This window comes from Hypanus sabinus, chromosome 5 (assembly GCF_030144855.1).
Source record: "Hypanus sabinus isolate sHypSab1 chromosome 5, sHypSab1.hap1, whole genome shotgun sequence".
In the NCBI taxonomy this organism is placed as follows: Eukaryota; Metazoa; Chordata; class Chondrichthyes; order Myliobatiformes; family Dasyatidae; genus Hypanus; species Hypanus sabinus.
This window is the reverse complement of record NC_082710.1, coordinates 41061267-41088272: the sequence shown is the minus strand read 5'-3', so window position 1 is coordinate 41088272 and position 27006 is coordinate 41061267. Positions and strand designations below refer to the sequence as shown.

General features: G+C 41.2%; 1 protein-coding gene across 1 annotated transcript in view; it reads left to right on the top strand.

Annotated features, from left to right (window-relative positions):
* Positions 1-390: 390 nt before the first annotated feature.
* The window catches only part of gkap1 (G kinase anchoring protein 1), a 30740-nt gene continuing 4124 nt past the window's right edge, over positions 391-27006 (top strand). Inside the window, exons 1-9 of the mRNA XM_059969796.1 lie at positions 391-857; positions 2361-2522; positions 3834-3911; positions 10117-10246; positions 12081-12103; positions 12534-12677; positions 17646-17747; positions 17829-17892; positions 22431-22501. Of these exons, the coding sequence (XP_059825779.1) occupies positions 588-857; positions 2361-2522; positions 3834-3911; positions 10117-10246; positions 12081-12103; positions 12534-12677; positions 17646-17747; positions 17829-17892; positions 22431-22501 (1044 nt within the window). The 5' untranslated portion in view covers positions 391-587. The remainder of the gene's footprint in view (positions 858-2360; positions 2523-3833; positions 3912-10116; positions 10247-12080; positions 12104-12533; positions 12678-17645; positions 17748-17828; positions 17893-22430; positions 22502-27006) is intronic.

Sequence of the window (27006 nt, the reverse complement as noted above, 5' to 3'; positions counted from 1 at the left end):
TCTGGATAAAATATTGCGGAGAGTCTCATGACGGAAATTAAAAGTCCTCCTTAAGCAGAGAATTGTCTAGATTTCAATCAGCACATGAATAGAGGGGGAAAAGCTTTAAATCGACGCACAAATCTTGCCACTGACTTATTTATTTCCCCGTCTGCCACAAAGTGAACAGATTTTTAATTTTAATGACATTGGTCCCCGTTAAGGAGACCGATCAGAGAGAACCCAACCTGGCATGTCCTTCAAATCGCTTACCAAGATGGTATTTTGCATCGAAGGTGGGCTATCCTGGGGCTTCAGCTTTGCCATACTACACGTTATTAGCCCCAAGACACGCTAAAGCACTGCGATGAAGTTGCGGTGCGCGCTCTCGCTCGGGAGCATGGCTGGTGCGCGTCCACGAGCGTCCCGTGTCCGTTCCATTAGGACTCGATTGGTGGCGCTTCGCGTTTCGGTGCCGGACCAGTTCTGCAGCAGCTTGCAGATTTCGCCCCGACTGCCGGTCGCCTGCAGCATTTCTTACTCCCAACGCCGTTCAGCTAATTCCTCTCGCCCCGACCCTTCCTTTCAGTTTAACTCAAGTCGTCGGCATGGCGGCAGCAGTCGGCTCGGCCTCGATTCGCACGACCGCCTCTCGCTTTGCGTTGCTGAGGGTGGAGGGCGGTTCGTCCGATTCCGACTCGGACTCCGGGCGGATTAACGGCAGTCATCGAACGGGGAAAGGTGGCCGTGTCGGAGCAGCTAAGAAAAACAGCAACGCACAGTCCGGGGCGGCGGGCGGTGGCGGCGGCGGCGGCAGTGAGAAAAAGAAACAGAAAAGGAGGAAGAAGAAAGAGCAGCTGCAGAGTGAAGCGAATGAGGTACGAGCCGGGGAGTCGGTCGGTCGGAGGCCGGAGCCACTTTCAGTCGGAACGATAAACACAAGAGCTGTTCAGTGCTCGCACACGATACTTTTACCCACTGAAAGGAAGGTCCTTGTATAAGGAAAGAAGTTCTGTGTATTTTTGTATGATTTTACGGGGGGAGTCTTTGCTGTCATAGAAATGCATTAAGATTTACAATTCAATTGAAATTGAGCAAGTCACTTTGAAGAATCTGAATTATAACGTGCGGTACTCTGCATTTTACAGAAACACATCTTTACTTCTACTTTGTCTTTTTAAAATGTCCCTTTTAAAATTGGATTTATGCCATTGGCGCAAAGGTTTCCCGTTACTTGAACATTTGTTTAGTTTTATCTCTTGGATGGCATATTTATCGGAGGTTTTCCGGCCAGCTGGCGTTATTTGCTGTCGATCTGGAGCTTCCCCTGACCAAGTCTGCATTCCTCTGTCAACATCCGCCAAAACGTTTCTTGTTTTGGAGACCAGAATCCCAACGTCCCGATTGCTGAGAGGGCAAGACATTAAACTTTCCCAACTACCGAACACATCAAAAACCTGAGGGCTCTGCCGGAAAGCCACGTTTCTGCAGATTTAGTGCACGACTGATGCAATTCTGCATTGTTAGCATTGGCTGGAAGGGCCAGAAGGCCTCCTCGCTGCTTCGCTAAATAATAAATGTGTATGGTTGTTGAGATATAGGCAAGTACAGTGCACAGGGTCTCACATGAAGACAAAAGTAAATAGTATTAGGAAATAAGACCAAATAAGGTATCAAGGAATCCCTTTCAAAATGCATACACCCTCTTACACAAAATTAAAAATTAGATCTTCAATTTAGCATCATATCTGAAATACAAAATCCCACAATAGCATTACCTATTTTTCTGCAAGAAATGCTAGAAATACTCAACAGCTCAGACAGCACTGTTAAAGAGAGTAATACTTTCCGTTGGTATTTCTCTTCACAGGTGCTGCCTGACTGGAGTATTGGATTCAGCTATTTATCCCTATGATTAATGTTGCTACAGACAGACGTTGAACTTGTATTGAGAGCTGTATGCATATTCAAATATCCCATAAAGTAAATTATCCTTTAAAAATCCAGCAAGGATTTTAGAAAGTGAACTGCTTTAATTGATAAATCTATTATGATGGCAACAGGTGTTTGAACTTGAATGTGTAGATTCCTTTTGTCCTTTAGTTCACACAAAAAGAAATTTCAATATGCGATTTGTGTAAATTTAAGTTTTGATTTGATTACATAAAATTTATATGGTTTTATATTTTGAAAATTGCCTAAATGTTTTACTTTAACCCATGAAGTATTTAGTAATCTTTGAAACACACAACTCCAACTTAACATTTAAGCGATCAAACCATCAAGTGATTGGTTTAATCATCAGGATGCAGTTTTAATTGAGGACAAAATGTGTACTCGGTTTTTTGTAATTTTGACTGTTTTTGGCTCTTAATTTAAAGCTACGAAGTCTGGCTTTTGGAAAAAGTATATCAAAGTCTTGTTCTCCCGGCATAGTCGGAGTGAATGCTGGGTCGTGTCAGTCAGAACAACTCTTGAACTGGCAGAATCCACCAGTGGCAGAGGGTGAGAAGTGGGAGCAATGGAGAGAAAAGGATGAACAGGTGAGAGATGGTATTGTTTAAAATGTTACAAAATTGAATATCTACAGGCCATGTGAACCATTGGCCATTAATTACGTCACTAACCACAAATCTATGCAGATCTATCATTTCAGAATTTTTTACTGCCAAGTGGCATTAAAGAACCATTTGTTACGGTCATGTTATTGTTGAGTGGCTCACCGAGCTGGATTGTTAGCTCGCAGATATTTCGTTACCCAACCAGGCAATATCATCAACGCAACTTCGAATGAAAGTTTCATTCAACAACATCCTCAACCCAAGCTACAAATCTTTTCTAACATCTGAATTACCAATATGTCCTTTCACAATACGCAGTTTCACTGTGCAAAGCTGTTTTGTATTAAAACAAGGTCAGAAATTTGCATCACCAAATGTGTTCAATAACATTTGGGCTGGGAAAAGTCTGGAACCCATCGCGATAAGTTAACCTAATGATTTTTTTTTTACAAGAAAGAATTTGTGTGGGTATATTTAAATGAACAGATACAAGCTCTGTGTTAGTTTAGTCTTGTAGCTAGGGTTATTTTAGGTATATGTGCAAATAAACATGCTCGCTCTATTATTCAACGTGAATAACTCATTCTTGGCAGGAGCAAATGTTCTTCAACTGGAAGTCTTTTTGTCATGGTGTTACAGAAGTCATTGTTTCTCTACCATCACAGACAGGTTTGGAAGCAGGTAGAGTGCACGTAGATACAATGTTAAAATATTGAAATGCTCTTGACAATCCAGCAGAACCTGTGTGAGAGAGCTGAAAAAAAGCCCTTTAACTCCCTCTTTAAATTGCTGTCAATATTGAATGTGGCTTCATAGGTTCAGTTTAAAACACACAAGGGCCTGACTAACGTTTTTTTAGTTGTGTAGCTCTATTTGTCCATGTTTATTCATCAATGCATTTTTCTAGGATTGAGAATCTAAGCCAGGAGAATGGAATTGTTGCCAATAAGAAATTATTTATTTTAAGAGAAGATTAGGTATGGAGAGGGAGGGAGGAGTGTAATATCAAACAGTGACCATAATATCTTGTTCTTGTGCTTTGTTTTCAATATTACCTGCCACTTCCAAAATTTCTCCAAATGCAGTGAACTGAGAAATACTGCCACTCATTTTTAGGTTGTGAGTACGCAATGCTGACACATTCAATCTCAATGCTTTGCAGGACATGTATTTTGAGTATGTTTTCTCAGCAGCATTCAAAGTAGATCATTCAATAGGTCCTATAATGTTGCAAAGTATTTCTGGAACCTTTGATGGAGCTTCTCTGACCGATTTGTTTTGTTCTAAATATAGCTGACCAACAAATTGTATGAAGCAGATCTCCAGAAGGCTTTGCTGATTAGCAAGTTGGAATACGAAGAGCATAAAAGTGTACGTATACATTTGAAACTTAAACTCAACATGTTTTTTTTAAAAGGCAAGCTGTACAGCAGGAAATCTGACAGTTCCAATGCACAGAGTTCCATGAAGGTGTTGCATGAAATGTATGGTACATATGTCCATCGTCTGTAATGAAATGGTGACCCTGCAACTAACAAAATCTTTGTAACAACAGAAAACATGAGAAATACTCAACAGGTTATGCATCACCTGTAGTGATGCTGCCTTATCCGCTAAGTATTATTCCAGCATTTTCTTTTTATCTTAGGCTTCCAGCATTTGTTGCTTAAGTTATTTCAATTCTTCCAAACCTCGCCCCCCTCCTCCTCCCACCCAGGATGGTATCTGGTCCACTTCAGGGTGAATCCAAATCTAAACCCGTCTGTATCATTCCAAAATGACACTTTATTTTTGTTTTTTCTCTCTGGTCAAACTCTCTGGTCAAAATATTAATACTGTACTTCACTTGTGTATTTTGTTACAAAAATAAGTAAATTCATGGGCTTTGAATTTTCGCAAACAAATATTTTATCATTTTCCTTTTGTTGTGTGATTAAGAACTATAGAAATGAGTGCATTTTAACACTTCTTCCCTTCCCAGCCTAGGCAGAAAGAAAACTGGATTTATTTTAAATAGTGGGAGTTTGAAAGGTGGTGGTGTTCAGAGGAACCTGGACGTTCTTGTACATAAGTTGCTAAAAGTTAATGTGTAGGTACAGCAAGGAGTTTAAAAAGCTTAACAGGATGTTGACCTTTATTGCAAGGCCATCTGAGTCCAAGACTAGGGAGGTCTTGTTCCCATCATGTAGGATCTTTATAAAACTACTGTACAATGTCCTGGGTATGTTACTCAAAATGGCCTCGTTGGTTTGTTACAAGTAGGAATGTTTCTTTGTCGGATAAGTGTTTCTCTCGCCGTTGTTTCACTTTAGAATGGCTGATATGGTAATTGTCTTCATTTGTTAATCAATGGGGAATGTCATTGTGTCTTGTGATGCTGGGAACTTGGGGGAGGGGTTTTCGCGGGTTTTTTTTGGAGAGGCCGAGGGAAGACGCTGAGGAAGGTGGACGTGTGCTGGACTGCTCATAATACCACCGGGGTGGTCCCAGGTGCGACGGCTGGATGGGTCGATTGGTTCGTGGATTGAGCTCCAACGAGTGCACTAAACAGACTGAACTTTGATAAGTTGGCGCCTTTTGTTTTTTTTCCTTGTATATATATATATTGTATTGACTACTATTTTTTTAATTTTAGTAAACTCTTTAAAGTGTATTTCATAACGGTATTTGTTGTGGGTTTGATACTGTTGGTGGGCGCGAGGCATTAACTCGATTCTCACAGCACCTGTGTGTACGGGAGGTGGGTTGGAGAGTGGCTGGATCTCCTTTTTCCCCTAGACATATACCAGCCTGTGGGTAAGTGTTACATTTGTGGGGGCTCGTCCTCCGCGGGACTCCTTGTCTCTCACAATCCCACCTAAAGTGACCCTCCTCTCCACAGCTATAGCACACCCTCGGCCTTCCACAGTCCCGCCTGAAATGCCCCTCTTTCCCACAGTTAAAGCACACACTGCCGGCCGCCCCTCCTCTCCCAGGACAGCTCCTGCTCCCAATCCACTGCACTGATCGCCCCTGAGAGTAGCTACCTCCCCTGTCCCTCCCCTCCAAAGGGGGTTCCCTACTCCCCGGGGGTTTGTCATTCCTCCACTCAGCCACCACTTCCTGTATCGCTGAGGATCGCTCCCGTAGGCCCGTGCCCCTTTTCTGCCCCAACGCTCTCTCTTCCTCTCGCACCTCTCTAATCAGTTGCCCGAAGGATGGAGGGGGACCTTTCCTATAAGCCTGCCGGATAGTGCACGCCATTTTGTCCTCCTCCAGAGAGCCACTGAATAGCTGAGTCATCCTCACGCTAGCCACGTCAGTCGCCTTCACTACCCCCCGGCGCCGCAGCCCCGAGAGCATCCCCTCCATCCTAAATATGTACTCAGAGAGCTTTTCCCCTCTCCATTGTTCCAGGCGTTGAAACTCTGCTAAAAGCAGCCAGGGTTCCCCTGACAACCCAAACGCTCCCTCCAAAACTTCTAGGCAGTCCTCCACTGAGGCCCCAGGCTTCTCAGCTTTCAACTCCCGGACGGTTTTGGCTGCTAAACCCCTCAAACTTCCCACCAATCGCTGCCTCTTCTGCTCCTCCGAGCCTGGCCACTCCGCTAACATCAAAGACGTATGCTCGATCCAGGTCTCATAGTCCACCTCCCCATCTGGAGTAGGCTTGGCTCCGGAGAACACCCCCAGCTTCAGCCGTGGCCTCTCGGCCACCCCCACCAGGGAATTAAGTGCGGCTGCCAGCTCCGAGGCTTCCACCCTACCTGGGAAGCGGGGCTTAGTCACGACTCCCTCCTCCCACCTCCCTTTACTAGTGCCGGGCACCTCTCTGGGGTCCACCTCTAGCTCTAACTCCTCCTCCGATGTCTCCTCAGCCTCATCCTTGTATAAGTGGAGCCCCCATGGCCCCTCCTCCCCCGGTACACTGACCGTCGCCGGCAGTTCCACCGTCCTGACTTCAGCACTCGTACGAACCAACACCCAGCTAGACTCTACCTCTTTACCACACCGTCTAGCTACCAATTCTACCTGCCCAATACCCTTCACCGAACTTAAACCCCGCACTATCGCGAATCCTGAAACTCGAAAATCCACTCCGCTCACTACGCGTGCGTACTGTACTGGGACATCTTCAAACTGGCACCAACAAGCAATCTTATCTCTGTCCATCTCCGCTCTGCTGCCTGCGCGATTCCACAGCCCCTGACAATCCAATCCCGGACGAGCACCCCACAAATGTAACACTTACCCACAGGCTGGTATATGTCTAGGGGAAAAAGGAGATCCAGTCACTCTCCAACCCACCTCCCGTACACACAGGTGCTGTGAGAATCGAGTTAATGCCTCGCGCCCACCAACAGTATCAAACCCACAACAAATACCGTTATGAAATACACTTTAAAGAGTTTACTAAAATTTAAAAAATAGTAGGCAATACAATATATATATATATATATACAAGGAAAAAAAACAAAAGGCGCCAACTTATCAAAGTTCAGTCTGTTTAGTGCACTCGTTGGAGCTCAATCCACGAACCAATCGACCCATCCGGCCGTCGCACCTGGGACCACCCCGGTGGTATTACGAGCAGTCCAGCACACGTCCACCTTCCTCAGCATCTTCCCTCGGCCTCTCCAAAAAAAACCCGCGAAAACCCCTCCCCCAAGTTCCCAGCATCACAAGACACAATGACATTCCCCATTGATTAACAAATGAAGACAATTACCATATCAGCCATTCTAAAGTGAAACAACGGCGAGAGAAACACTTATCCGACAAAGAAACATTCCTACTTGTAACAAACCAACGAGGCCATTTTGAGTAACATACCCAGGACATTGTACATTTACTTTTAATATTACCTGAGGATGTTGAGACTGCAGATTGTCTCTGGGGATGGTGAGGAGGGATGGGGTTGAGAGGCTTAAGCGATATTGAATTTAGAAAACTACGAGGTAATCTCCGTGAAATGTACAAGGACTGGACTTGATGGCATAGAATTGGTGATAATGCTTCCCCTAACTAGGATATCTCCAACCTGGTGTCGCTGTCTCTGAATAAGGGTCACCCGTTCAGAATAGAAATGACAAGAAACTTCCTCGCCTGAGGCGTATGTGCCACCCACAATGTCTGTGGAAGTTCAGTTTCCAATGATATTGCAGATAGAAATTGCTAAATTTATAGATAGCAACGAAATCTAGGACTGTGTGATTGATGCAGGAAGTGGCTTTAGGGTGAAATAGTGGGGAGTTTCTCACCCACTGTATGTCACCTTGACTGAACAGAGGGGCACTTTTAGTAATAGACTAAGACAACTGCGCTGCTTCAAGGAGCACTCTATGAGATCACTCTTACCCTCGGCCATTAGGCTCTATAATGAGTTAACCTATAGCCATGGAAATGATGACCCTTTCCTGTTAGACTGCTTGAGGTAACTTATTTTTTATTCTTTCTTCTCTTTTAATATTTGTATATCTGTGTACTTGTAATGCCACTGTGACACTGTAATTTCCTTTGGGGTCAATAAAGTATCTATCGTTCTATCTATTTGATCCAAATGAAATGGTTTAAATGGACCCCCTTATCATCTTAAAGATGTTAATTTAGCATTCACTGGTTCTTGAACGAGAATAAAGGCCATGTTTATGTAATATTTTCTAATGTAAGAGTGATGCTTGTTTCAGTGAGTCTGGAGCAGGTGCCCACTTCCCTTTTTCTCCATCCCTTGCAACAGCTGGTTAACTGTTTTTTAAAATTGTAAATTCCTGTTTCTGTTCACACAAAGTCATGTATCAAAAATGGACATAGAATTCTTTCTGCAAGTATTTTTTCTATCGGGTTTATCAATGAGACCGGAATACATGTTCCCTTGGGAACAATTTTTGTTACATGCTGTCATTTCTTGCTCTATCGTGCCTCACTTCCAAGAAAGATAATCTGCTGGAGGAAAGACATTTCAGTCCTGATGCAGTGTTTTGATCCACAACATTGGCAATTCTTTATGTCCCACTGATGTACCTCAACCTGCTGAGTTCCTCTGGCAGATTGCTTGTTGCTGCAGATTCTGGCATCTATATTCTCTTGTGTCTCTGTGATAATATTGCCTCCATTTTGCCAATAATCTCATCTGTTGTTCCCAATAGCTTGGGCAAACATCTCTTTTCTGCCCTTCCATTCCAGGCCAAGACAGTTTATCGTGTTGATGAGTTTGATGCGACTGACACCTCATGAACCCTACCAGTTCCCTTTAATCATTTCATATTTATGCAAGTGCTCAGTCGCTATAATCCTGATGTTCTAGTATTTTAAGTTACTGTTTGTTACTAGGAATCCCCCCACTCACTTTACGAATTCACTGGCTCTCCACTTAGCGCCAGTCTGGAGGTTGCTGGTTCATTTTAAGAATTTCCTTCTCCGGTTTGAACTTTGGGGGATATGTAGCTCCTGTATTTTGTAGCTGAATGCTCAGGTATGTGTTGTCCCCTTTTGGTGCTCGCATGGATGAGTGGCACAGTGTGGAAAGGGCTGAGAAGTGAGTGGGCCAGACTGGCTGCCTGGTGCTGAGTTGTGGGTTTTAAGGCTGCACCCTGCCTGGCACAGTAAGTGCGGACTTTGGTGGAAGTTGGCAGCACCTGCTTCGTGTGTTGACAGACTGCCTGGATCTTCCTGTTGGAAGCGCTGGAAGATGTTCTTCACTTACACAATTCTTCCCAACCCAGAGCCTTCTCCATGGTAACAACTCCAAAGCCTAATAAAGAACATTGAGCATTGTTTCTAGACTGGGGAAGGTTGTGCAGATAATGAAGCACTGTGGAGACAGAAGCTTCCATTGTATCCAACAGAAGGTGATGAGAGTGACCCTTGGTTCTCTCTGATAGTCCCCAGAACTGGCTCATCAGGCCAAGGCAAAGCCTGAGCACCACATTTTAGTGCTGAGCAGCTACACATTTTCAGGCAGCTGTTCCCTGAGCTGAAAGCTATTTATTGCTGGATTTGTACCAGCTTCCCTGCACCATAGCTCACTGTGACAGCCGCAAGAAAGTCATGGGTTTGCATCAGATTTCTGGCATAGCAAAGATGTCAATAATATATACTGGGTGCCACAGTGGTGTAGTGTTCCATCTGAGTGTCCCAGAGCTCGGAGTTCAGTTCCACTGCTGTCTGTAAGGAGCTTATATATTCTTCCCATGATCTGCATGGGTTCCATCTGGATGCCCCTGTTTCCTCCCACAGTCCAAAGGCATATCAGTTAACAAGTTAATTGGTCTTTGTAAATTTTCCTGTGATTAGGCTAGTGTTAAATAGGTGGGTTTGCTGGGTGATGTAGCTCATTGTGCCGGAAAGGCCTGCTCTATATCTCCAAACAAACTAAAATATAAAGTATTTACACAAATGATGATTAATTTGACCCCATTTTAGCACACTTCTTCAGGGAGAGCTAAATGAGATATCAGTGTATGAGTTACATCTGCAGTTTAGGAACAAAATGCATATTCTTTCATCTTTGTCTTTTTTAGATTTTGTAAAAATGGAATAATCCTTGAATGAAAATCTTCATTGCACTTCATCTTAAACTTTGAAACATCTTTTACAGAGTTTAGATGCAGATAATACTTCTCCTAAAACAAAAGGAACAAGTAGAAAGGAGAAACGAAAACACCTTCAAGGAAAAGATAAACCAGCCACAGTTTCATTGAAAGATTTTCAGACTGACGGGAGTACAGGTAGTATTGGAGTTGTGTCAGTGTCTTATTTTGAGCAGTATGATTGCTTTATAACAAATTCTGGGTTGTTGGTTTGATTTTCGCGTGCGCGGTAGCCACCAGATGACAGTAGAGTCAAGTGCCTAGAAATCTGTGATTTTGATTTACACAAAATAAGAGATTGACCACTGATCCTGAGGCAGCTGACCGGAGCCCCATTCTACATGAGGAAAGGGGGTAGAGATAATCTCTTCACAAAGAGTGTACGGTCATCGAATATGGAGAAAAGCACGAGGTTCAGCAGCAGGTAGAGATGGTAAAATTATGGAGGTGAAAATTATGTGATTTGCAGCAATTTCTGATTAAATTGGATTCTGGACTTTATAGACTTATTTGGAGGGTGGAAACTGCACCATCTTTGCACATCAGCTCATTTTAAACACATGATTTAAATTTTTCAAAAGCAGTCTTTCAAATTCAAGGTTATTGTCATTTGAGCAATAAACGTGTATACTGCCAAACGAAGAGATTGTTGGATGGATGGGAGGGATCATTGACAATGTTAAGGGTCCAGTATGCTCTGTACTTCTGACAGATATCTCAGATAGGTGGTAAAGAGATCCTGATGATCCCCTGAGCAGTTCTCACAAAGGAGGATCGTGTGGTCATTTGGCTTGCATCTGACCACAAAATGCTTATGACAATCTCAGTGGGGCTCCTGTTAAAAATTGGTTAGAATTGGGGAGGGGGGATGTCCTTGCTCACCTCAGTCTCAGGAAGTGGAAATGTTGCTGTACATTCTTGACTAAAATAGTGGAGGTGAGGTTGTCCATTATGTGCACTCCGAGAAACTCAGTGCTCGTAACTTTCTCCATGGAGGAGCTGTCTATGTGCATTGTGGAGTGGTCAGCCTGCACCTTCCTTAAGGTTGCTGTTGACGAGGCCAGCTACTGTTGTGTCATCAGTTTTTTTAAAAAAAAAATCATTGAATTTTCAAATAGGTTACAGAATAGAAAGAAAAAATATAATACCAGCCCTCCCCCCCTCCCCTTAACCCCTCCCCCTAACATATCCCTATATATATGAAAAAGAGGGGGAGAAAAAGAAAGAAAGAGTGCCTGGATATCGGAAGATCCCCACATGCTCCCTGGAGTTCAAAATAACTTTAATATACATTTCTTTCCCCAGATGACCAATAATTTTATCTTTGGAGCACCTATATATTTAATCCTATCTTTTGTAAATAAGGGTGCCAAATTTTCAGAAATATATTTATTTCTTAAATTATAAGTAATTTTTTCAACTGGAATGCAGCTGAAAATGTCATTCTTCCAACGATGTATACTTAAGTATGTTGTGTCATCAGTGAACTTGATGATTCGGTTTGAACTGGATCCAGCAGTACAGTGGCTTGTTCCCCTGCTTCAAAATTTGTGTAATGCTTTGTGGGGCTACTCTAATCCTCCAGCCCATGCATACATTCTCTCCTGTGTAAAGTACAGTAATGATGACGGGAAGGAGATGTTATTTTCTCATCTCCTTGCGCAGTCATACAGAAGCTTACTGCCAATTGCTATTGGTCATATCTTGAGAGCCCTGAAACTCATATGCCCAATTTTTGGAACAGGAAAGAACAATTTATGTTCCTCATTAAATCTGAGTCCTATAAATGTTTAAAAGTACCATATTTTCAACTTTGCACTGGTTAAATTCAATATTGAGAAACAGTAGTATTAGGGTTTTAAAATCTGAATAGTTTGCCCATTGTTCTCTATTTGAGTAGCCACAATTTTGTGAGTGAAATATGTTGCCAGTATTTTACACCATATTAATTTTTTTCATTCTCTTTCATTAGATCAGACAAATAGGAAATCTGAGGTATGCTACTTTAATCTTTATGCCAACTTAACTTATATTTTGGAAATAGTGTTTATGATCTTTTTTAATAACTGACTGAGTTGTATGTTTACAATATGGCCCGGAACTTGAAATTCAGATTTAAAATAGATTTCCAGTAAAATAATGGATGAAGTTAAAACTCAGCAAAAGAGTAAGATGACAAAGAGCCTTGTTGAATATAATAAACTATGTTCTGGATTTGCATTGTGTAAGAAACAAATAATAATTTGTCCATCTGTTTTGAAAAGAGAATTTCTGAGAAAGTGGTGGAGTGGGCCAGATGGCTTGATTCTTCAATCTGTCTGCACAAGGCTCAAAACTATTTTAAGTCATAACTTAATGTTTTGCTTCTTGTATACCTTTCAATTCTAGCCTTGAACTGAATTCAGAAATTTTGTGCTGTTTCCAGGAGCCAACATCATTACATGCAGCCACAGAAGAGAATAGCTTCTTTATTAAACTAGAAGAAGCCGCAAGTAAAATACTATCAATGGAGAGGAGAAAGCAATTATCAAGTTCCAATGGATTGGACAGTATTTCACAAGAGAGCCAAGTATGTATTTCCGAAAATAAATTTGCAAACCTTAATTGATTTGTCTGTGTTGCGCGTGGGTGGTCTGGGGCTTGGAAGAGATTTAACCATTTAGAGACATGACCTATGTAATGTGGAAACAGTCCCTCTGGCTCATTAATGTCACGATGACCATCAAAACCCTGTGCATAAATCCCACGCTAAATCCACTTCAGTCTTGCCACACTCAATCATCTCCTGCCTCCCTTTCCTTTCGCCCCAGATTCTACCACTTAACTACACACAGGTGCAGTTTGCAATGGCTAATCGAGCATCCAACCTACACATCTTTGGGATTTGGAAGGAAGTCAGTGTTGGAGGAAGTCCACGTACAGGGAGAATGTGCACGTTCCACACAAACACCACTGGTGATTTGGATTGGACCTGGATTATGGGAGTGGTTAGGCAGCAGCCTTAGTACCTATGCCTCTGTTCAGCTTGAATGTTATCTGTTGCTTTGTGAAAAGTTTTGAATCACGTTACGGATTGTTTAATTGCAGTTTAAGGAATGTTCTCAGATTAACATACTTGCATATTCATAAATCCAAAATTAAATTTAAAACTGTTGGATCTTTCATTTATTTTATGTTTCCAATATTTTCACAGCTGTTGCTAATGATCTGAGTAGGAGGAGAACATTTAAAAAAATATTGCTGATAGGTATGTGGGACTGAATCAACTAAGGATGTGCTTTTAGTTTAATTGATGCTTTAACTCCCTAGCACTGTTAAAACAAATAGATTTTCCAGTGTCATCACAACTGTTTAAACATTTTGTAAATAGAATTTGAGTTTGTTGGGTCTCTATTTGTTTTCTAAAGGTAATGACTGGAAAGCGAATAGCAGATAGCAGATGTGGCTGCAACTGGTGATTTGATACTTAAGAAATTTGAGCAATAGCATCATTTGTTGAGTACTAGGGGTAGTGGAGCATGGATCATTGAGAAACAGCAGAAAGAGATGGATGTTTATCTCCAACTCATAAGTATGACCCTGCTGGACATCATTAAAGCATTGCAGGTTTCCAAACTCTATCGTGAATTTGGGAATTGATCTATTACTGCAGCTGATATCTTAATAAACAGACAAGATTTAAAAATCGAGCTGGTCCTATTCTCCTTTCACCTTCCTGTGGCCCGAGTTCTGCATCCTCTCATAAGAGGAAACATTCTCTCCACGTGTACCCTATCAAGACCCCTGAGAGTTTTCTTTGTATCAGTCAAGTCAACTTCTACTCTGCAACACTCCAGCAGTTCAAACTGGGTCTGCCCAGCCTTTCCTCATGATGGAATGGGCAGGTTACTTTAACATTATTCCTTTAATAAGACAATTACTATACATGGGTGAGAGCAAATCTAGAGTAAATCCCAGGTACAAAATTAAGCATTACCTCTCTAATTTTGTAATAATTTCCCCAAACAATAAATGGTGTATTTCACTAACTTTCCTTCTTATTTGTATTGTAAATCATAACATCGGATACCCAGATCTCTTCCCATCTCAACTCTGTAACCTCTTGCCAGCTAGAATTTTTAATTTTGTTTTTTTTCCTCAACAAAATAGGCAATGTCACAAGTTCGCATGTTGTACACTGTTCACTGGGTCTTTGCCTGCTCACTTAAATGTGTCTGTATCCTTCTATCACTCTGTTACTTTCTCTTAAGAGCTTAATTTCTAGGCTATCTTTGTATCAACCGGCGTTTCAATGTCTTCATCTGATGGAAACGGGTTCTATCTATCCATCCTTTCAAGCATTTTATGCTTTAAGTACCTCTGCCAAGTCTTGCAAACTCTTTTCTCCAAGGAATTCAGACCCGGCTTCACCAATCTATCCACACAAATTCCATCAATCACTTCTGCACCTTTTCCAAAGTCATTGCATCTTTATCAAGCGTGGTTCACAGGACGAGACACAACATTCCAGTTATGGCTGAGCCAGTGTTTTATGAAGGTTCTTCGTGTTATCCTCTCTTTTGCACTCTATACACCTATTTATTGAGCCCAAGGGCTCAAATGCATTTTCAACCATTTTCTCACTGTGACCTGGCACTTTCAGCAAACTATTCACATACACTTAAATTGTGAGGCGGGGGGGGGGGGGGGGGGGGGGGGAAGAGGGAGAAACAATCCAGGTGCCAGAGATCCTACAAACAGAACATGCTTGAAATACCCTGTAAGGAGTTAGGTGAGTATCAGTATGAAAAGAATTTACAGGATTATGGGGTGAGAGCAGATGAGTGGGGTTAGTGTAAACAAGAACTGGGACTGCCTTAGTTTTCACTCTATAATAGGCATTCCCTTTTGTTCTTTCCAATCCTCCCCTTCTCTTCAATTTAAAATGTTTATTTTCTCAATCCCAATGACAGGCCATTAGTCTGCGTTGTTAGCTCTGTTTCTGTACAGAGATGCTGTCAGCACTTTGTTTTAGAAAATATAATAGTACAGCACAGGAATGGCCCTTCGACCCACTATGTTGTGCCAAACTAGCTGTGACGTACATTGGTTTGATATACATATACTTCCCAGTTTACTTTCATTCATGTCAAAGTAAATATATTATCAAAGTTTATACATGTTACCATATACTGTCTTGAGATCCATTTTCTTGCAGGCGTTTATAGGAACTAAGGAAATACAATGGAATTTATGAAAAACTACACAAACTCTAATACTGGCAAACAACCAATGTGCAAATTAAGATAAATAATACTAAGAACATGAGTTGTAGTGGCTTTGAAAGTGAGTCTGGAGGTTTGAAACCTGCTCAAAGTTGTGATGAGCGAAGTTTTCCACGCTAGTTCAGGAACCTGCTGGTTGTAGGGTAATAATTGTTGTTGAACCTAGTGGTGTAGGACCTAAGGCTCCTGAACTTTCCTGCCCGATGGGTGGCAGCAAAAAAGAGCATGGCTTGGATGGTGGAGGAACATGATGATGAAGGTACTTTTGCATCAGTCTTCACTGTGGAAGATCCCAGCAGTATGGTGGAAGTTCCAGGCGTCAGGGGGCATGAAGTGTGTGAAGTTACCATAACTATAGAGAAGGCTTTTGGAAACTGAAAGGTCTGAAAGTAGATAAGGCACCTGGACCAGATGGTGTACACCCCAGGGTTCTGAAAGAGGTAGCTGGAGAGATTGTGGAGGCATTACTAATTATCTTTGAACAAACACTAAATTCTGGAATGGTTCTGGAAGAATGGAAAATTGCAAGTGTCACTCCACTTGAAACTATAGGCCAGTTCGTCTGCTATCAGTGATTGGGAAGATGTTGGAATTGATTTTACTAAGGATGAGGTCTCAGGGTACTTAGAGGCACATGATAAAATGGGCCGTAGTCAGCATGGTTTCCTCAAGGGAAAAATCTTGCCTGACTAATCTGTTGTAATTCTTTGAAAAAGCATTAAGCAGGATATACAAAGGATAATCAGTTGATGTGTGTACTTGGATTTTCACAAGGCCTTTGACAAGATGCCATATGAGGCTGCTTAACAAGCTATGAGCCCATGGTATTACTGTAAAGATTCTAGCATGGATAAAGCAGTGGCTGATTGGCAGGAGGCAAAGAGTGGGAATAAAGGGAGCCTTTTCTGACTGGCTGCTGGTGACTAGTGGTGTTCCTTGGGGGTCTGTTGGGACCGAGTCTTTTTACATTATATGCCAGTGATTTGGATGATGAAATTGATGGCTTTGTTGCAAAGTTGGCATACGATATGAAGATAGGTGGAGGGGCAGGTAGTTTTGAGGAAGTAGAGGGGCTGCAGAAGGACTGAGACAGATTTAGGAAATTGCAGATGGAATACAGTGCTGAGAAGTGTATGGTCATGCACTTTGGTTGAAAAAATGAAAGGGTTGGCTATTTTCTGAATGGAGGATTCCCTACAGGTTAATTTGAAAGTTGAATCTGGTGCAGAAGGCAAATACAATATTAGCATTCATTTCAAGAGGACTAGAATATAACAGCAAGGATGTAATACTGAAACTTTATAAAACAGATGAGGACTCACTTGGAGTATTGTGAGCAAGTTTGGGCGCTTTAGAAAGAATGTGCTGAAACGGGAGGGTTCAAAGGAGGTTGGGCAAACTGATTCCAGGATTGAATGGCTTGTCATATGAAGAGTATCTGATTGCTCTGGGTCTGTATTCACTAGAATTCAGAAGAATGAAGGGTGACCTCATTGAAACCTGTTGAATGGTGAAAGGCCTTTATAGAGTGGATGTGGAGAGGATGTTTCCTATGGTGTGAGAGTCATAAGATCAGAGGACACAGCCTCAGAAAAAAAGGGCATCCTTTTTGAACAAAGATAAGGAATTTCTTTACCCAGAGGGTAGTGAATCCGTGGAATTCTTTGCCAAAATCAGCTGTGGAGGCCAGGTATTTATGTATATTTAAGGCAGAGGTTGATAGATTCTTGATTGGTCAGAGCATGAAGGGATATGGGGAGAAGGCAGGAGATTGGGGCTGAGGCGAAAATTGAGTCAACTATGGTGAAATGGTGGAGCAGACTTGATGGGCTAAATGGCCTAATTCTGCTCTTGTATCTTATTGCCTTGTGAGCAATGCTGCTTTCTTGTGGCAGCACTCCATATAATTGTGCTCAGTGGTGGGGAGGACTTTGCCTGTGACTGACTGGGCTGTATCCACCACTTTATTGACATTTTGTGGAGTCACTCAAGGATCAGTTCTAGACCCAGTGCTTCTCCCAATATAAATGGTTTGGACCTGGATGTAGACAGCATGATTTCTAATTGTGCCAGTGACATAAAGCTTGTCAACCACGAGGATAACAATAGACTTCAAGGAGATAAAGAAAAGTTGGAATGTGTGGATAGACAACAGACAGAATTTGATACTGAAAAATGCCAAGTTCTACATATTGGTTAAGAAGAATATGGTACAACAGCACCTCTAATATGACTCACTGTATATAAAAGATATTTTTAAATTTTTCTTGCAGGAGGTTACTTCCAGTAATGCAATAACCGAACATTTAAAAGATCAACTGGAAAAGAAAGAACTCAAAATTCTTCAGTTAAAACAAATAGTTGCTGAGTGGGAAGTAAGTCTTGAGATTATGCCTTCTGCGATTCTGAATAAGAATTTATTTTTAACTGACATTTTTTAGTTTTCTTTTTAATAGACAAAATATAAAGAAGTGAAGGCTAGAAATGCTCAGCTTTTGAAGATGCTACAAGAAGGTGAAAGTAAGTATTGTATTAATATTTTGCAGGTAGCCTGGTTGCTAGTATATCCGCTGGGTGACGGTTAATGAATACACCTTTGCTGTCTTTACTGTATAGTTCCCTGTACCTTCATTTTAACAGAATTTATTGGTATTTTAATTGGGTGCTATCCTTGATTCAGATTTGAATTTTAAATCTCACAAATAAAGTGACCAGAGCCGCATTTCTACACTTAAGAAATGTTGCAAAGGCATGTTTGTTTCTGTCTGTCACATAATGATGTTGAAAAACTAAATTATATCTTGGTATCAAATAGACTAAATTTCTGCAATCACGAGGAAATTTGCAGATGCTGGAAATTCAAGCAGCACACACAAAATGCTGGTGGAATGCAGCAGGCCAGGCCGCATCTATAGGAAGAAGTACAGTCGACGTTTCAGGCCGAGACCCTTTGTCAGATCTTCCTGTAGATGCGGCCTGGTCTGCTGCATTCCACCAGCATTTTGTGTGTGTTACTTAAATTACTGCAATGCACTTTTCACTTGTCTTTGAAAGCAATATTGACAAACTTCAACTTGTTCAGAATACCACTGCTAGACTTTTAACCAAAAACAGGATGAGGGAATTTATCACTGTTGTACTAACTACTCTGGATTGGTTTCCTGTATCTTTTAGAATTGATTTTAAAGTTCGCTTACTTGTTTTTAAAGCTATAAATGTTTTGGTAATGGAGTACATAACAGAATCATTTTTGTTTTATAATCCTGCTCAAGCTCTTATATCATCTTCTGCCAGTCTCTTAAATTTAAACAATTTCTCTCAAAAGATAATTATCAGGTCAGCTGTTATGAACTACACTCCTAAGCTGTAGAATTCAATACCTAAAACTGTAAGGGATGCAGACTCAGTCAACACTTTTAAACACCAGCTCAAACACTACTTATTTAACCTTGTGTTTAACTAGCATCTTTTTTGTCTTTTATTTTCATGTTTATTTTTTATTTTCTATTTTATTGTTTCGTTTATACTTTTATCCCATAGTAAAGTACTTTGAACTATGTCACCGGTATGAAAAGTACTCTATAAATTGATTTTTATAGTTAACTGCATTTTGCCAGATCTTTTTTTAAACAGTGTCATGACGTTCACTGTCGTCCCATTTGCTGGGTTCCCTGCTGAGTTCAGAGAATTTTGGTAAATTGTCACAAGTGTCCATACTATAACTTCTCCCGTTTCTTTCAGTACCCTGGGATGCATTCCATCAAGACTAGGGGACTCAGCTACTTTGTGGCCCATTGCCTTGCTAAGCACTTCCTCTTTAGTGCTCACCTCTCATCACATCCAGAAAATTTCTTTTTAGCACATTAGATGTGTCCTCTGCTGTGATGACCAACATAAAAAATTATTGAATGCTTTTGTCTTTTTCACATTACCCTCCTCATCTTCCAAGGAAACTACATTTACATCAGCCAATCTTTTCTGCTTTAAATAATTATAATGATTTTTAAATTCTGTTTTTATTTTTCTGCTGGTCCACTTTCATAATCTGTTTTCCCTTACTGCTTGCCTAATGGTTACTTTTTAAAGATTTTCCAGTTTTCCATTTTCCACTACATTTGGCAACTTTGTGGGTAGGTATTTGTAATCAAAATCTAAGGAAATTTAGAACACCAGAACAAGTTAGAGTATGAAAATTACTCCTGTAATACAATTCAATAGTAGTTAGCCTGATGCCAAATGTTATGTGCTGTCTTCAGGTATACCAGTTAGAGGATTTGTATGTTTTGTCTTGTGTACTTTTTATTCTACCATATACCATTCACTCATCCCTCCCGCCATTTTCCTATTGTATCAGCTATTTTCTTCCCTTACTGAATCAAATGCTTCGCTGAGTTTCGTATTAAATCATTAGTGCTTGCCCTTCCCAAATATGTCTTTGTGATGTCTCTTCAATGATGCCCACTGGATGAAATTACATTTGCTTAGTTACATCTGTATCAAACCATTTCTAATTGTAGAATTGCCTGTGTTGGTTTCTTTTTGCTTTATTGCACCATTACCTCTGGGGATTTATCTCCCCCCACCTCACCTCCTCACCCTCCTCCCACTCCCTCAAGGATCTTTTTGACCTTCTGTATTTCTCATTCACATATTGCTTCTTGGCAACTTCCAAAAGCAGTGTCATATCCACATGGGCAATGACAAAACCCAATCTATCTTGCCTTTCCTCATGATATCCCAATTGAGTTGTTTTTGTGGGTAAGGAGGCTGATGTGAGACCCACAATAGCTCTGCCACAAATGAAGCAGGAGGGGACTGAGATGTAGGTAGGTCAGTGCTTTGGGAGGAAGTGGACAGCTTCTATTGTTTATGATAGTTTTTTACGTGCTAAGAATTACAATCAGATTTATTAATACTGACATGACATAAAATTTGTTAATACTGACATGACAAAGTTTGACATAAAGCAATACAGTGCAAATACATAAAAATCTCTGATTTACAAAAATAGTGCATAGCAGGAATACTGACGTAGGGTGTTCATGGGTTCATAGTAATGAGAAGAGGGTGTGTACTGGTCCTTGATGATTGATGTTGCCTTGCTGAGACACTGCCTCTTGAAGATGACCTTGTTGGTGAGGAAGGTTGTGCCTTTAATGGAGCTGGTTGAGTCTACAGCTGTTTGCAGACTCCCATGATCCTATGTGTTGGAGGCTCCATAACATGGTTTGATGCAACCAGTCAGAAAACTTTCTACTGTTCATTTGCAGGAGTTTTTGGTAACATACCAAATCTCAAAACTCTTTACATCTGGAGCTGCTGGAGTGCATTCTTCATGGCTGCATCAATGTGTTGGAGCCTGGTTAGATCCTATGAGATGGTCTCACCCAGGTGCTCACCCGCTTCATCTTTTACCCCCTCCCCCAGCATCTTCTCCTGACTTCCTCTTCCTGAAGTCCACGTTCAGTCCCTTGGTATTGCTGATGTTATGTATGAAGTTGTTGCGACACCACTCAACTGATCTGCACGGACTGTTATGTCCGGATAGGGAAGTTGAAGATCTGTTTGCAGGGAGAGGAACGGAGATCCAGGTTTTCAAGCTTGTTGATTAGTACGTGGTAATGATGGTGTTGAACACTGTTGTAGTTGATAAACAGTAGCCTGATGTTCATCTTGTGGTTGTCTAGGTTCTCCAAAGCAGAGTGTTTCTGACAAATGGAATCTTCTTGATGCCATCCTGACTGCTGCTTCTCCTTTTTGAATGGTCATAAGTCTTCACTACCTTGCTGCTTTGACCTCTGCATCTTCTCTAAATTATGCCCAGTTTATCAGGTGCTGCAGTATTGAATGTTCAATGTTGGCTTTGAGAACAAAACCACCTTCATTGTTCCTGTTGTAAATTGTTCCCAGCCAACAACTTTATCAGTCTGCTACTGAAACTTTGCACCAAGATGAATTTTTATTTACATGTGTGTTTATGTAACACTGCATCACTTTGCTTCCGTGACTTCATCCCTTTGTTCATATTCAGTCATTAAGTCAAGTCCAACTCTTTGTGACCTCATAGACCATAGGGTTTTCATGGCATGATACAGAAGTAGATTGCCAGACCTTTCAGATTGCCAGTATCTTTCCCCACAGATACTGCTGCTGCCCAGGTTGGGACTGGCTGGGTTTGATCTCCGGACCATCTGCCTTGAGGTCCAGTGCTGATGCCACTACTCCACCAGCCAGCCCATCCCCTACCTCAGTTTCTTTTCTACATAGGCTGTCAACCTCGCCTTTTGCATCTTTGGCCCACTTCTCTCACCTGTGCATGTTGCCCAACTCCGATCAGGTCCTATTCAGTTGTTATATTTTGTACTTTGCTTGACTTACACTGGCATCTGATAAAACAATGTCTTATCTTTAGCTTCATAAACCTCTCTTTCTAATCAACATTTGTCCAGCTCTGGCTTGAGCACAGATTCTAATCAAACCACCATTTGGTGTCGGTGCCTCAGTTGCTTTACCCACGCTTCTAAATTTCCACTCCAATATGTCATAATGTTGCTCAGTGAGAGCTTTAATAATGAAGTGCCTTAATGTTTTGCCAGAACCCTTTTATTATAAGTAAATTTATTACAGTTTTCTCATTTTCTTTAATTTTGGTTGGTTCTATAGGGGCTCAATGCATGTCGCTTCTGGAGAGTATGATCTGATTTATTTTAAGTCTCTGGATGCAATCTCTTAAAATATGCCTGTGGTTTAACTAATTGTTGGAATGCAATGCAATCTTTGTTACATAGGAGAACAGACTCACTGTCTCTGGTGTGCTAAAATTTATATTAATTTTAACCTAACTCATCCATTGATTTAGTTTCCATTGTATAGTACTTAAAGCAACCAGCCTATCTGATCATTATACTTTTCCAGTGGGCAGTTTGTGTTCAATATCTACATAATGGTGTTTTCGGTCTGTATATCTAAATGAGACATGGAAGGAAGGTTTGAACTGCCTTGAGTGCTTCTTATACTTATCCAGTTTTGTTGATGTTGATGTTTATTTTGTATTTCAGTGAAGGATAAAGCAGATATACTTTTGCAAGTTGATGAACTCTTGAGTATTAAGAATGAATTAACTTTACAGGTAAGAGCCAGTAAGTGCAAACCAATTGTAGGAGCCATGTATCTGTATTTTGTATATTGTGTTGCATGTTTATTATGGATTATTTGTCACATGGGTTAGGGCATGTTAGAAGCAAAAGAGTATAATTACGTATTCATGCTTTGTTTTAGTTAGAGCCAGGGGTGTTTTTTTTAAACTGCTAGTTTCGCTAATTTGAAAGCTAAGGTCATTATATTGCGAATTTCAGTATAATTAATCTTTTTATTGTCATAAGATTCATTTTTGCTGGTTTTGTAATAAAGGATTGAACAGATGTTTTTCAACTTGGAACTTGATCACTTTGGAAGTGTGTCATACAGTATCAGCCCCCATAGTCAGTCTCTCAGTGGTTTTGGTTTGTTTTCAAGTAACTGCTACTTTTTGTCAACTAACAAAAATGATAATACCAAACAAAGGCTAGTCTATGGCAAAGGATTGCCTTGGTGAAATTGGAATCACAACACAGAGAAGCCTGCATATTGGCAACCCTAGCAGGAACTTTGAAGATCCATTGCAGTGACATGCAGTCATTAGGGCTTTTGGAAAAAAAAGTAATGAAGGCAAGACTGACAGCCATAGTGACTGCTTCTGTTTCCTTGAACAATACCCTAGGGTTTGCCCTAGAGAACTTGTCAGAAGTTGCCAAAATGTTGACCCTAAGAAAGGATATGTAAAGATTAAGGTTTTACTACAGGAACATTTTGGTAATGAACAGAAAATTGTGTCTGTACATGCAAAAGGCTTTCTTGGTTGCCTATCAAATTTGAAGTTGTGGAAGTTCTTCAAGGCTAGTCTTCTTAGAGACTGTTGCAGTGTCGCGGAAGAAGTGCAATACATGTGGGAGCTGGACATGCCTGCCAGTATGTTAATCATCATAAAGAAATTGCCCTATATGCTTAGGGGTGATTGGAGAACAGTGGTCTGAACGGCAAGAAAGGCACAACCGGAAGGCTACTTTTGCTGACATTGTTGATTTTATTGAAAGGCAAGTACTGATTGCTACACACCTGGTGTTTGGGATGCTACATTACCTGCCGTAAACAAAATTAAGTCACAGTTTATCTAAGGCTAAAGGAAACTGCTTTGTGACTACGGGGGCCACTGTGAGAAATAAAGCTAAAACTGAACCTGGAACTAATGGAAAAGAAATGGTTTCATCAGTCATAGGGGTTTGTCTGCCCTGCGAATGTGAACATGCGTTGGATTTGTAACCTGAGCTGCAGAAAAGGGCTCATCGTGAGAAGATTGCCTTCCTATAAGAAAATGGTGGCTTTGACTGTTTGTGTACAGGACATATCAGCAAGGTATGCAGTGGCAAGCACCCCAGCATACTTGATATTCACTCTAACAAAAAGGGAGCAGAAAGAAAATAAGCTGTGAAAGAATCAGACACAGCAGCAAGTGGTGCTCTGGTATCTAATAGTCTTATAGGGGTTGGCGATCATAATTGTAAACTTCCCATAGTTCCAGTACCAGTGAGGCCTAACAAGGCAGTGTTTACTTGTGCTTTCCAAGATCAAGAAAGTACAGTGGGCCTCATGAATAAGCTCAGCCATGAAGGAAAAAGGACACAGGTTCCCTTACACACCATGGGTCAAGAGAATATCATGAGCAGCTACTTCATTTCAGGATTGGAAGTGGCCGACTTACATGGTGAAAACTATTGTGAACTACCTAACATCTATATGCAGGAAAATACGCCTGTCCACAAAGGGAACATTCCACAGCAGAGCGATTTCCAGAGCTGCTCTCACCTGAAACATGTCCATTTGCCAGAGATGGATTCAGAAACCGAGATGCTGATAGGGAGAACTGTGCCAAAAGCATTGGAGCCGTTGCAAGTCTAAACACTTAAAGCAACCTGGCCAATGAGGCCTCTAGAGAGTTGAATTGAAAGCATTCCTGAAGGATGAGACATGGGTATCAGGGCCTCAGTATCTTCTTCAGCCTGAAGGCATAAGGTCTGTGAATCCCGATTGTATTGCTGGATAATCCGGAAGTCGAGAGAAGTGTTACAATGAATGCCATGCAGATTGAAGAGGAGGTGGACGTAGTAACACACAGAATCAATCACTTCTTGTCTTGGACATATTTGAGGAAGAGAATGGCCTGGATTCTCAGATTTAAGAACCTGCTCTTGTTTCTTAGTCGGAAGAGGAAGCTATTGAGTATTGCTCTTGCTTGCTCTGGCTTGGATAAAGAACAAAAAGTATTATTTTGAGAGAGATGGAGATTGAGAAGACCAAAGGTCAGATCGGTCTAAGTTTTTTTTATTGGAGGAGCACAGAAAGGCTGAAATGGAGATCATTGGGTTTTGACAGAGAAGATTTCCAGATGAATTCTCAAGTTAGCCGAAGGGAGAAAGTGTGAAAAAGAACAGCCATATTTTCAAGCTCAATCCAGTACTTGAAAATGGTGTCCTGAGAGTTGGTGGATGGCTTAGTAGGGCAGCCATGCCTGTAGAGTGTAAACATCCTGTTATGCTGGCTAAGGATCTTCATATCTCAGACATCATTCTGAGGCATGTACATCAAGATGTGGGACATGGTGTCTGTAACCACGTTATCCTGGTTGCACCAAAAGTATCGGATTCCCAGTGCTAGCACGGCTGTAAGAAGAATCCTGTCTGAGTATGGTGTTTGTTGACGGGTGCACGCAGCTCCAGGATGCCAGCATATTGCAGATCTATCTCTGGACGGTCTCTCCAAATGAACCCCAGCTATACATGTAGGAGTGGTCTACTTTGGACCTTCTGTTGTGGAGCAGAAGGAGTTCAGTGCAGAGGTATGGGTCATGTTTACCTGTCTAGCTGTATCAGGTGTTCTCATCAAAGTGGCATCTTCTTTAGATACAGATTCCTTTGTTAATGGATCTTGTCATTTTGTAGCAAGATGAGGACAGGTTCATGAACTGCGTACAGATAGTTCAACAAGCTTTGGGGCTGAACATGAGTTGCAAGAAGCCATTGAGAAGTGGTATCATTTACGGATTAGTGATGTCCTTCTTCAAGAAGGAATTAAGTGGATCTTTAACCCCCTTGGCTGATTCAAATCATGGAGGAATGTGGGAGAGATTGATCATGTCTGTGTGAAAGGTCCTCAATTCCACCATGAAAATACAGAATCTTAACAAAGAGGGTTTTCACACAATCCTTTTTGAAGTAGGGCCTATTTATCAGTGATTGTCTAATTACTAAAGTATCCTCCAATCTCAATGTTTGGAAGCACCTACATCTAACCATCTGTTGGTTCTGAAGACCACATCATCCTTACCACCAGGAGAGTTACAAAAGGAAGACATTTATGCTCGTTGTAGTTGGAAGCAGTCCAATGCATGTCAAACTTGTTTTGGAAACGGTGGGTCAAGAAATCTTCATCACCATTACAGGAACATCAGAAATAGTCTGGAAAAGGCGCAATTTCCTCCCAGGAAATTTTATGCTTATAGTCAGTGACACAGCGTCTCAAAACTCATAGACCTTGGGAAGAATCATTCAAGACTTTCCAGACAGAAGAGAATTTGTGCAGCAAGTACACAGCTACAGCTTGAGAAGCTTCATGTCTTCGACTTGGCTTTTTGACTTGACAGAGAGTGGTGTAAAGATTACTCTGCACTGGGCGAAGTGCTGGTAACCTCTGGCCTAAGTGACTGTTACACGACTTGACTGGAAGAAGAAAGAGGACATTTGATTTGTGTGTGGAACTGATCTGGATGATGTGGTGATAAATTGGATTAGTAAGTATGCAGATGATACTAAGATAGGTGGCGTCGTTTTTTAATGAAGTAGGTTTTCAAAGCTTGCAGAGAGATTTAGGCCAGTTAGCAGAGTGGGCTGAAAGATGGCAGATGGAGTTTAATGCTGTTAAGTGTGCGGTGCTATATTTTGGTGGGACTAATCAAAATGGGACATACATGGTAAATGGTAGGGCAGTAAAACAGAGTGACCTAGGAATGATAGTGCATAGTTCCCTGAAGGTGGAATCTTGTGTGGAAGAAAGCTTTTGGTATGCTGGCCTTTATAAATCAGAGCATTGAGTATAGGAGTTGGGATGTAATCTTAAAATTGTACGAGGCATTGGTGAAGCCAATTTTGGAGTATTGTATACATTTCTGGTCACTGAATTATAGGACAGATGTCAACAAAATAGAGAGAGTACAGAGGAGATTTACTAGAATGTTACCTGGGTTTCAGCACCTAAGTTACAGGGAAAGGCTGAACATGTTAGGTCTTTATTCTTTGGAGCGTAGAAGGTTGAGGGGGGACTTGATAGAGTGATTTAAAATTATGAGGGATAGATGGAGTTGACGTGGATAGGCTTTTTCCATTGAGAGTAGGGGAGATTCAAACAAGAGGACATGAGAGTTAAGGGGCAAAAGTTTGGGGGTAACACGGGGAACTTCTTTATTCAGAGAGTGGTAGCCGTGTGGAACAAGCTTCCAGTAGAAGTGGTAGAGGCAGGTTTGATATTGTCATTTTAAAAAAAAAT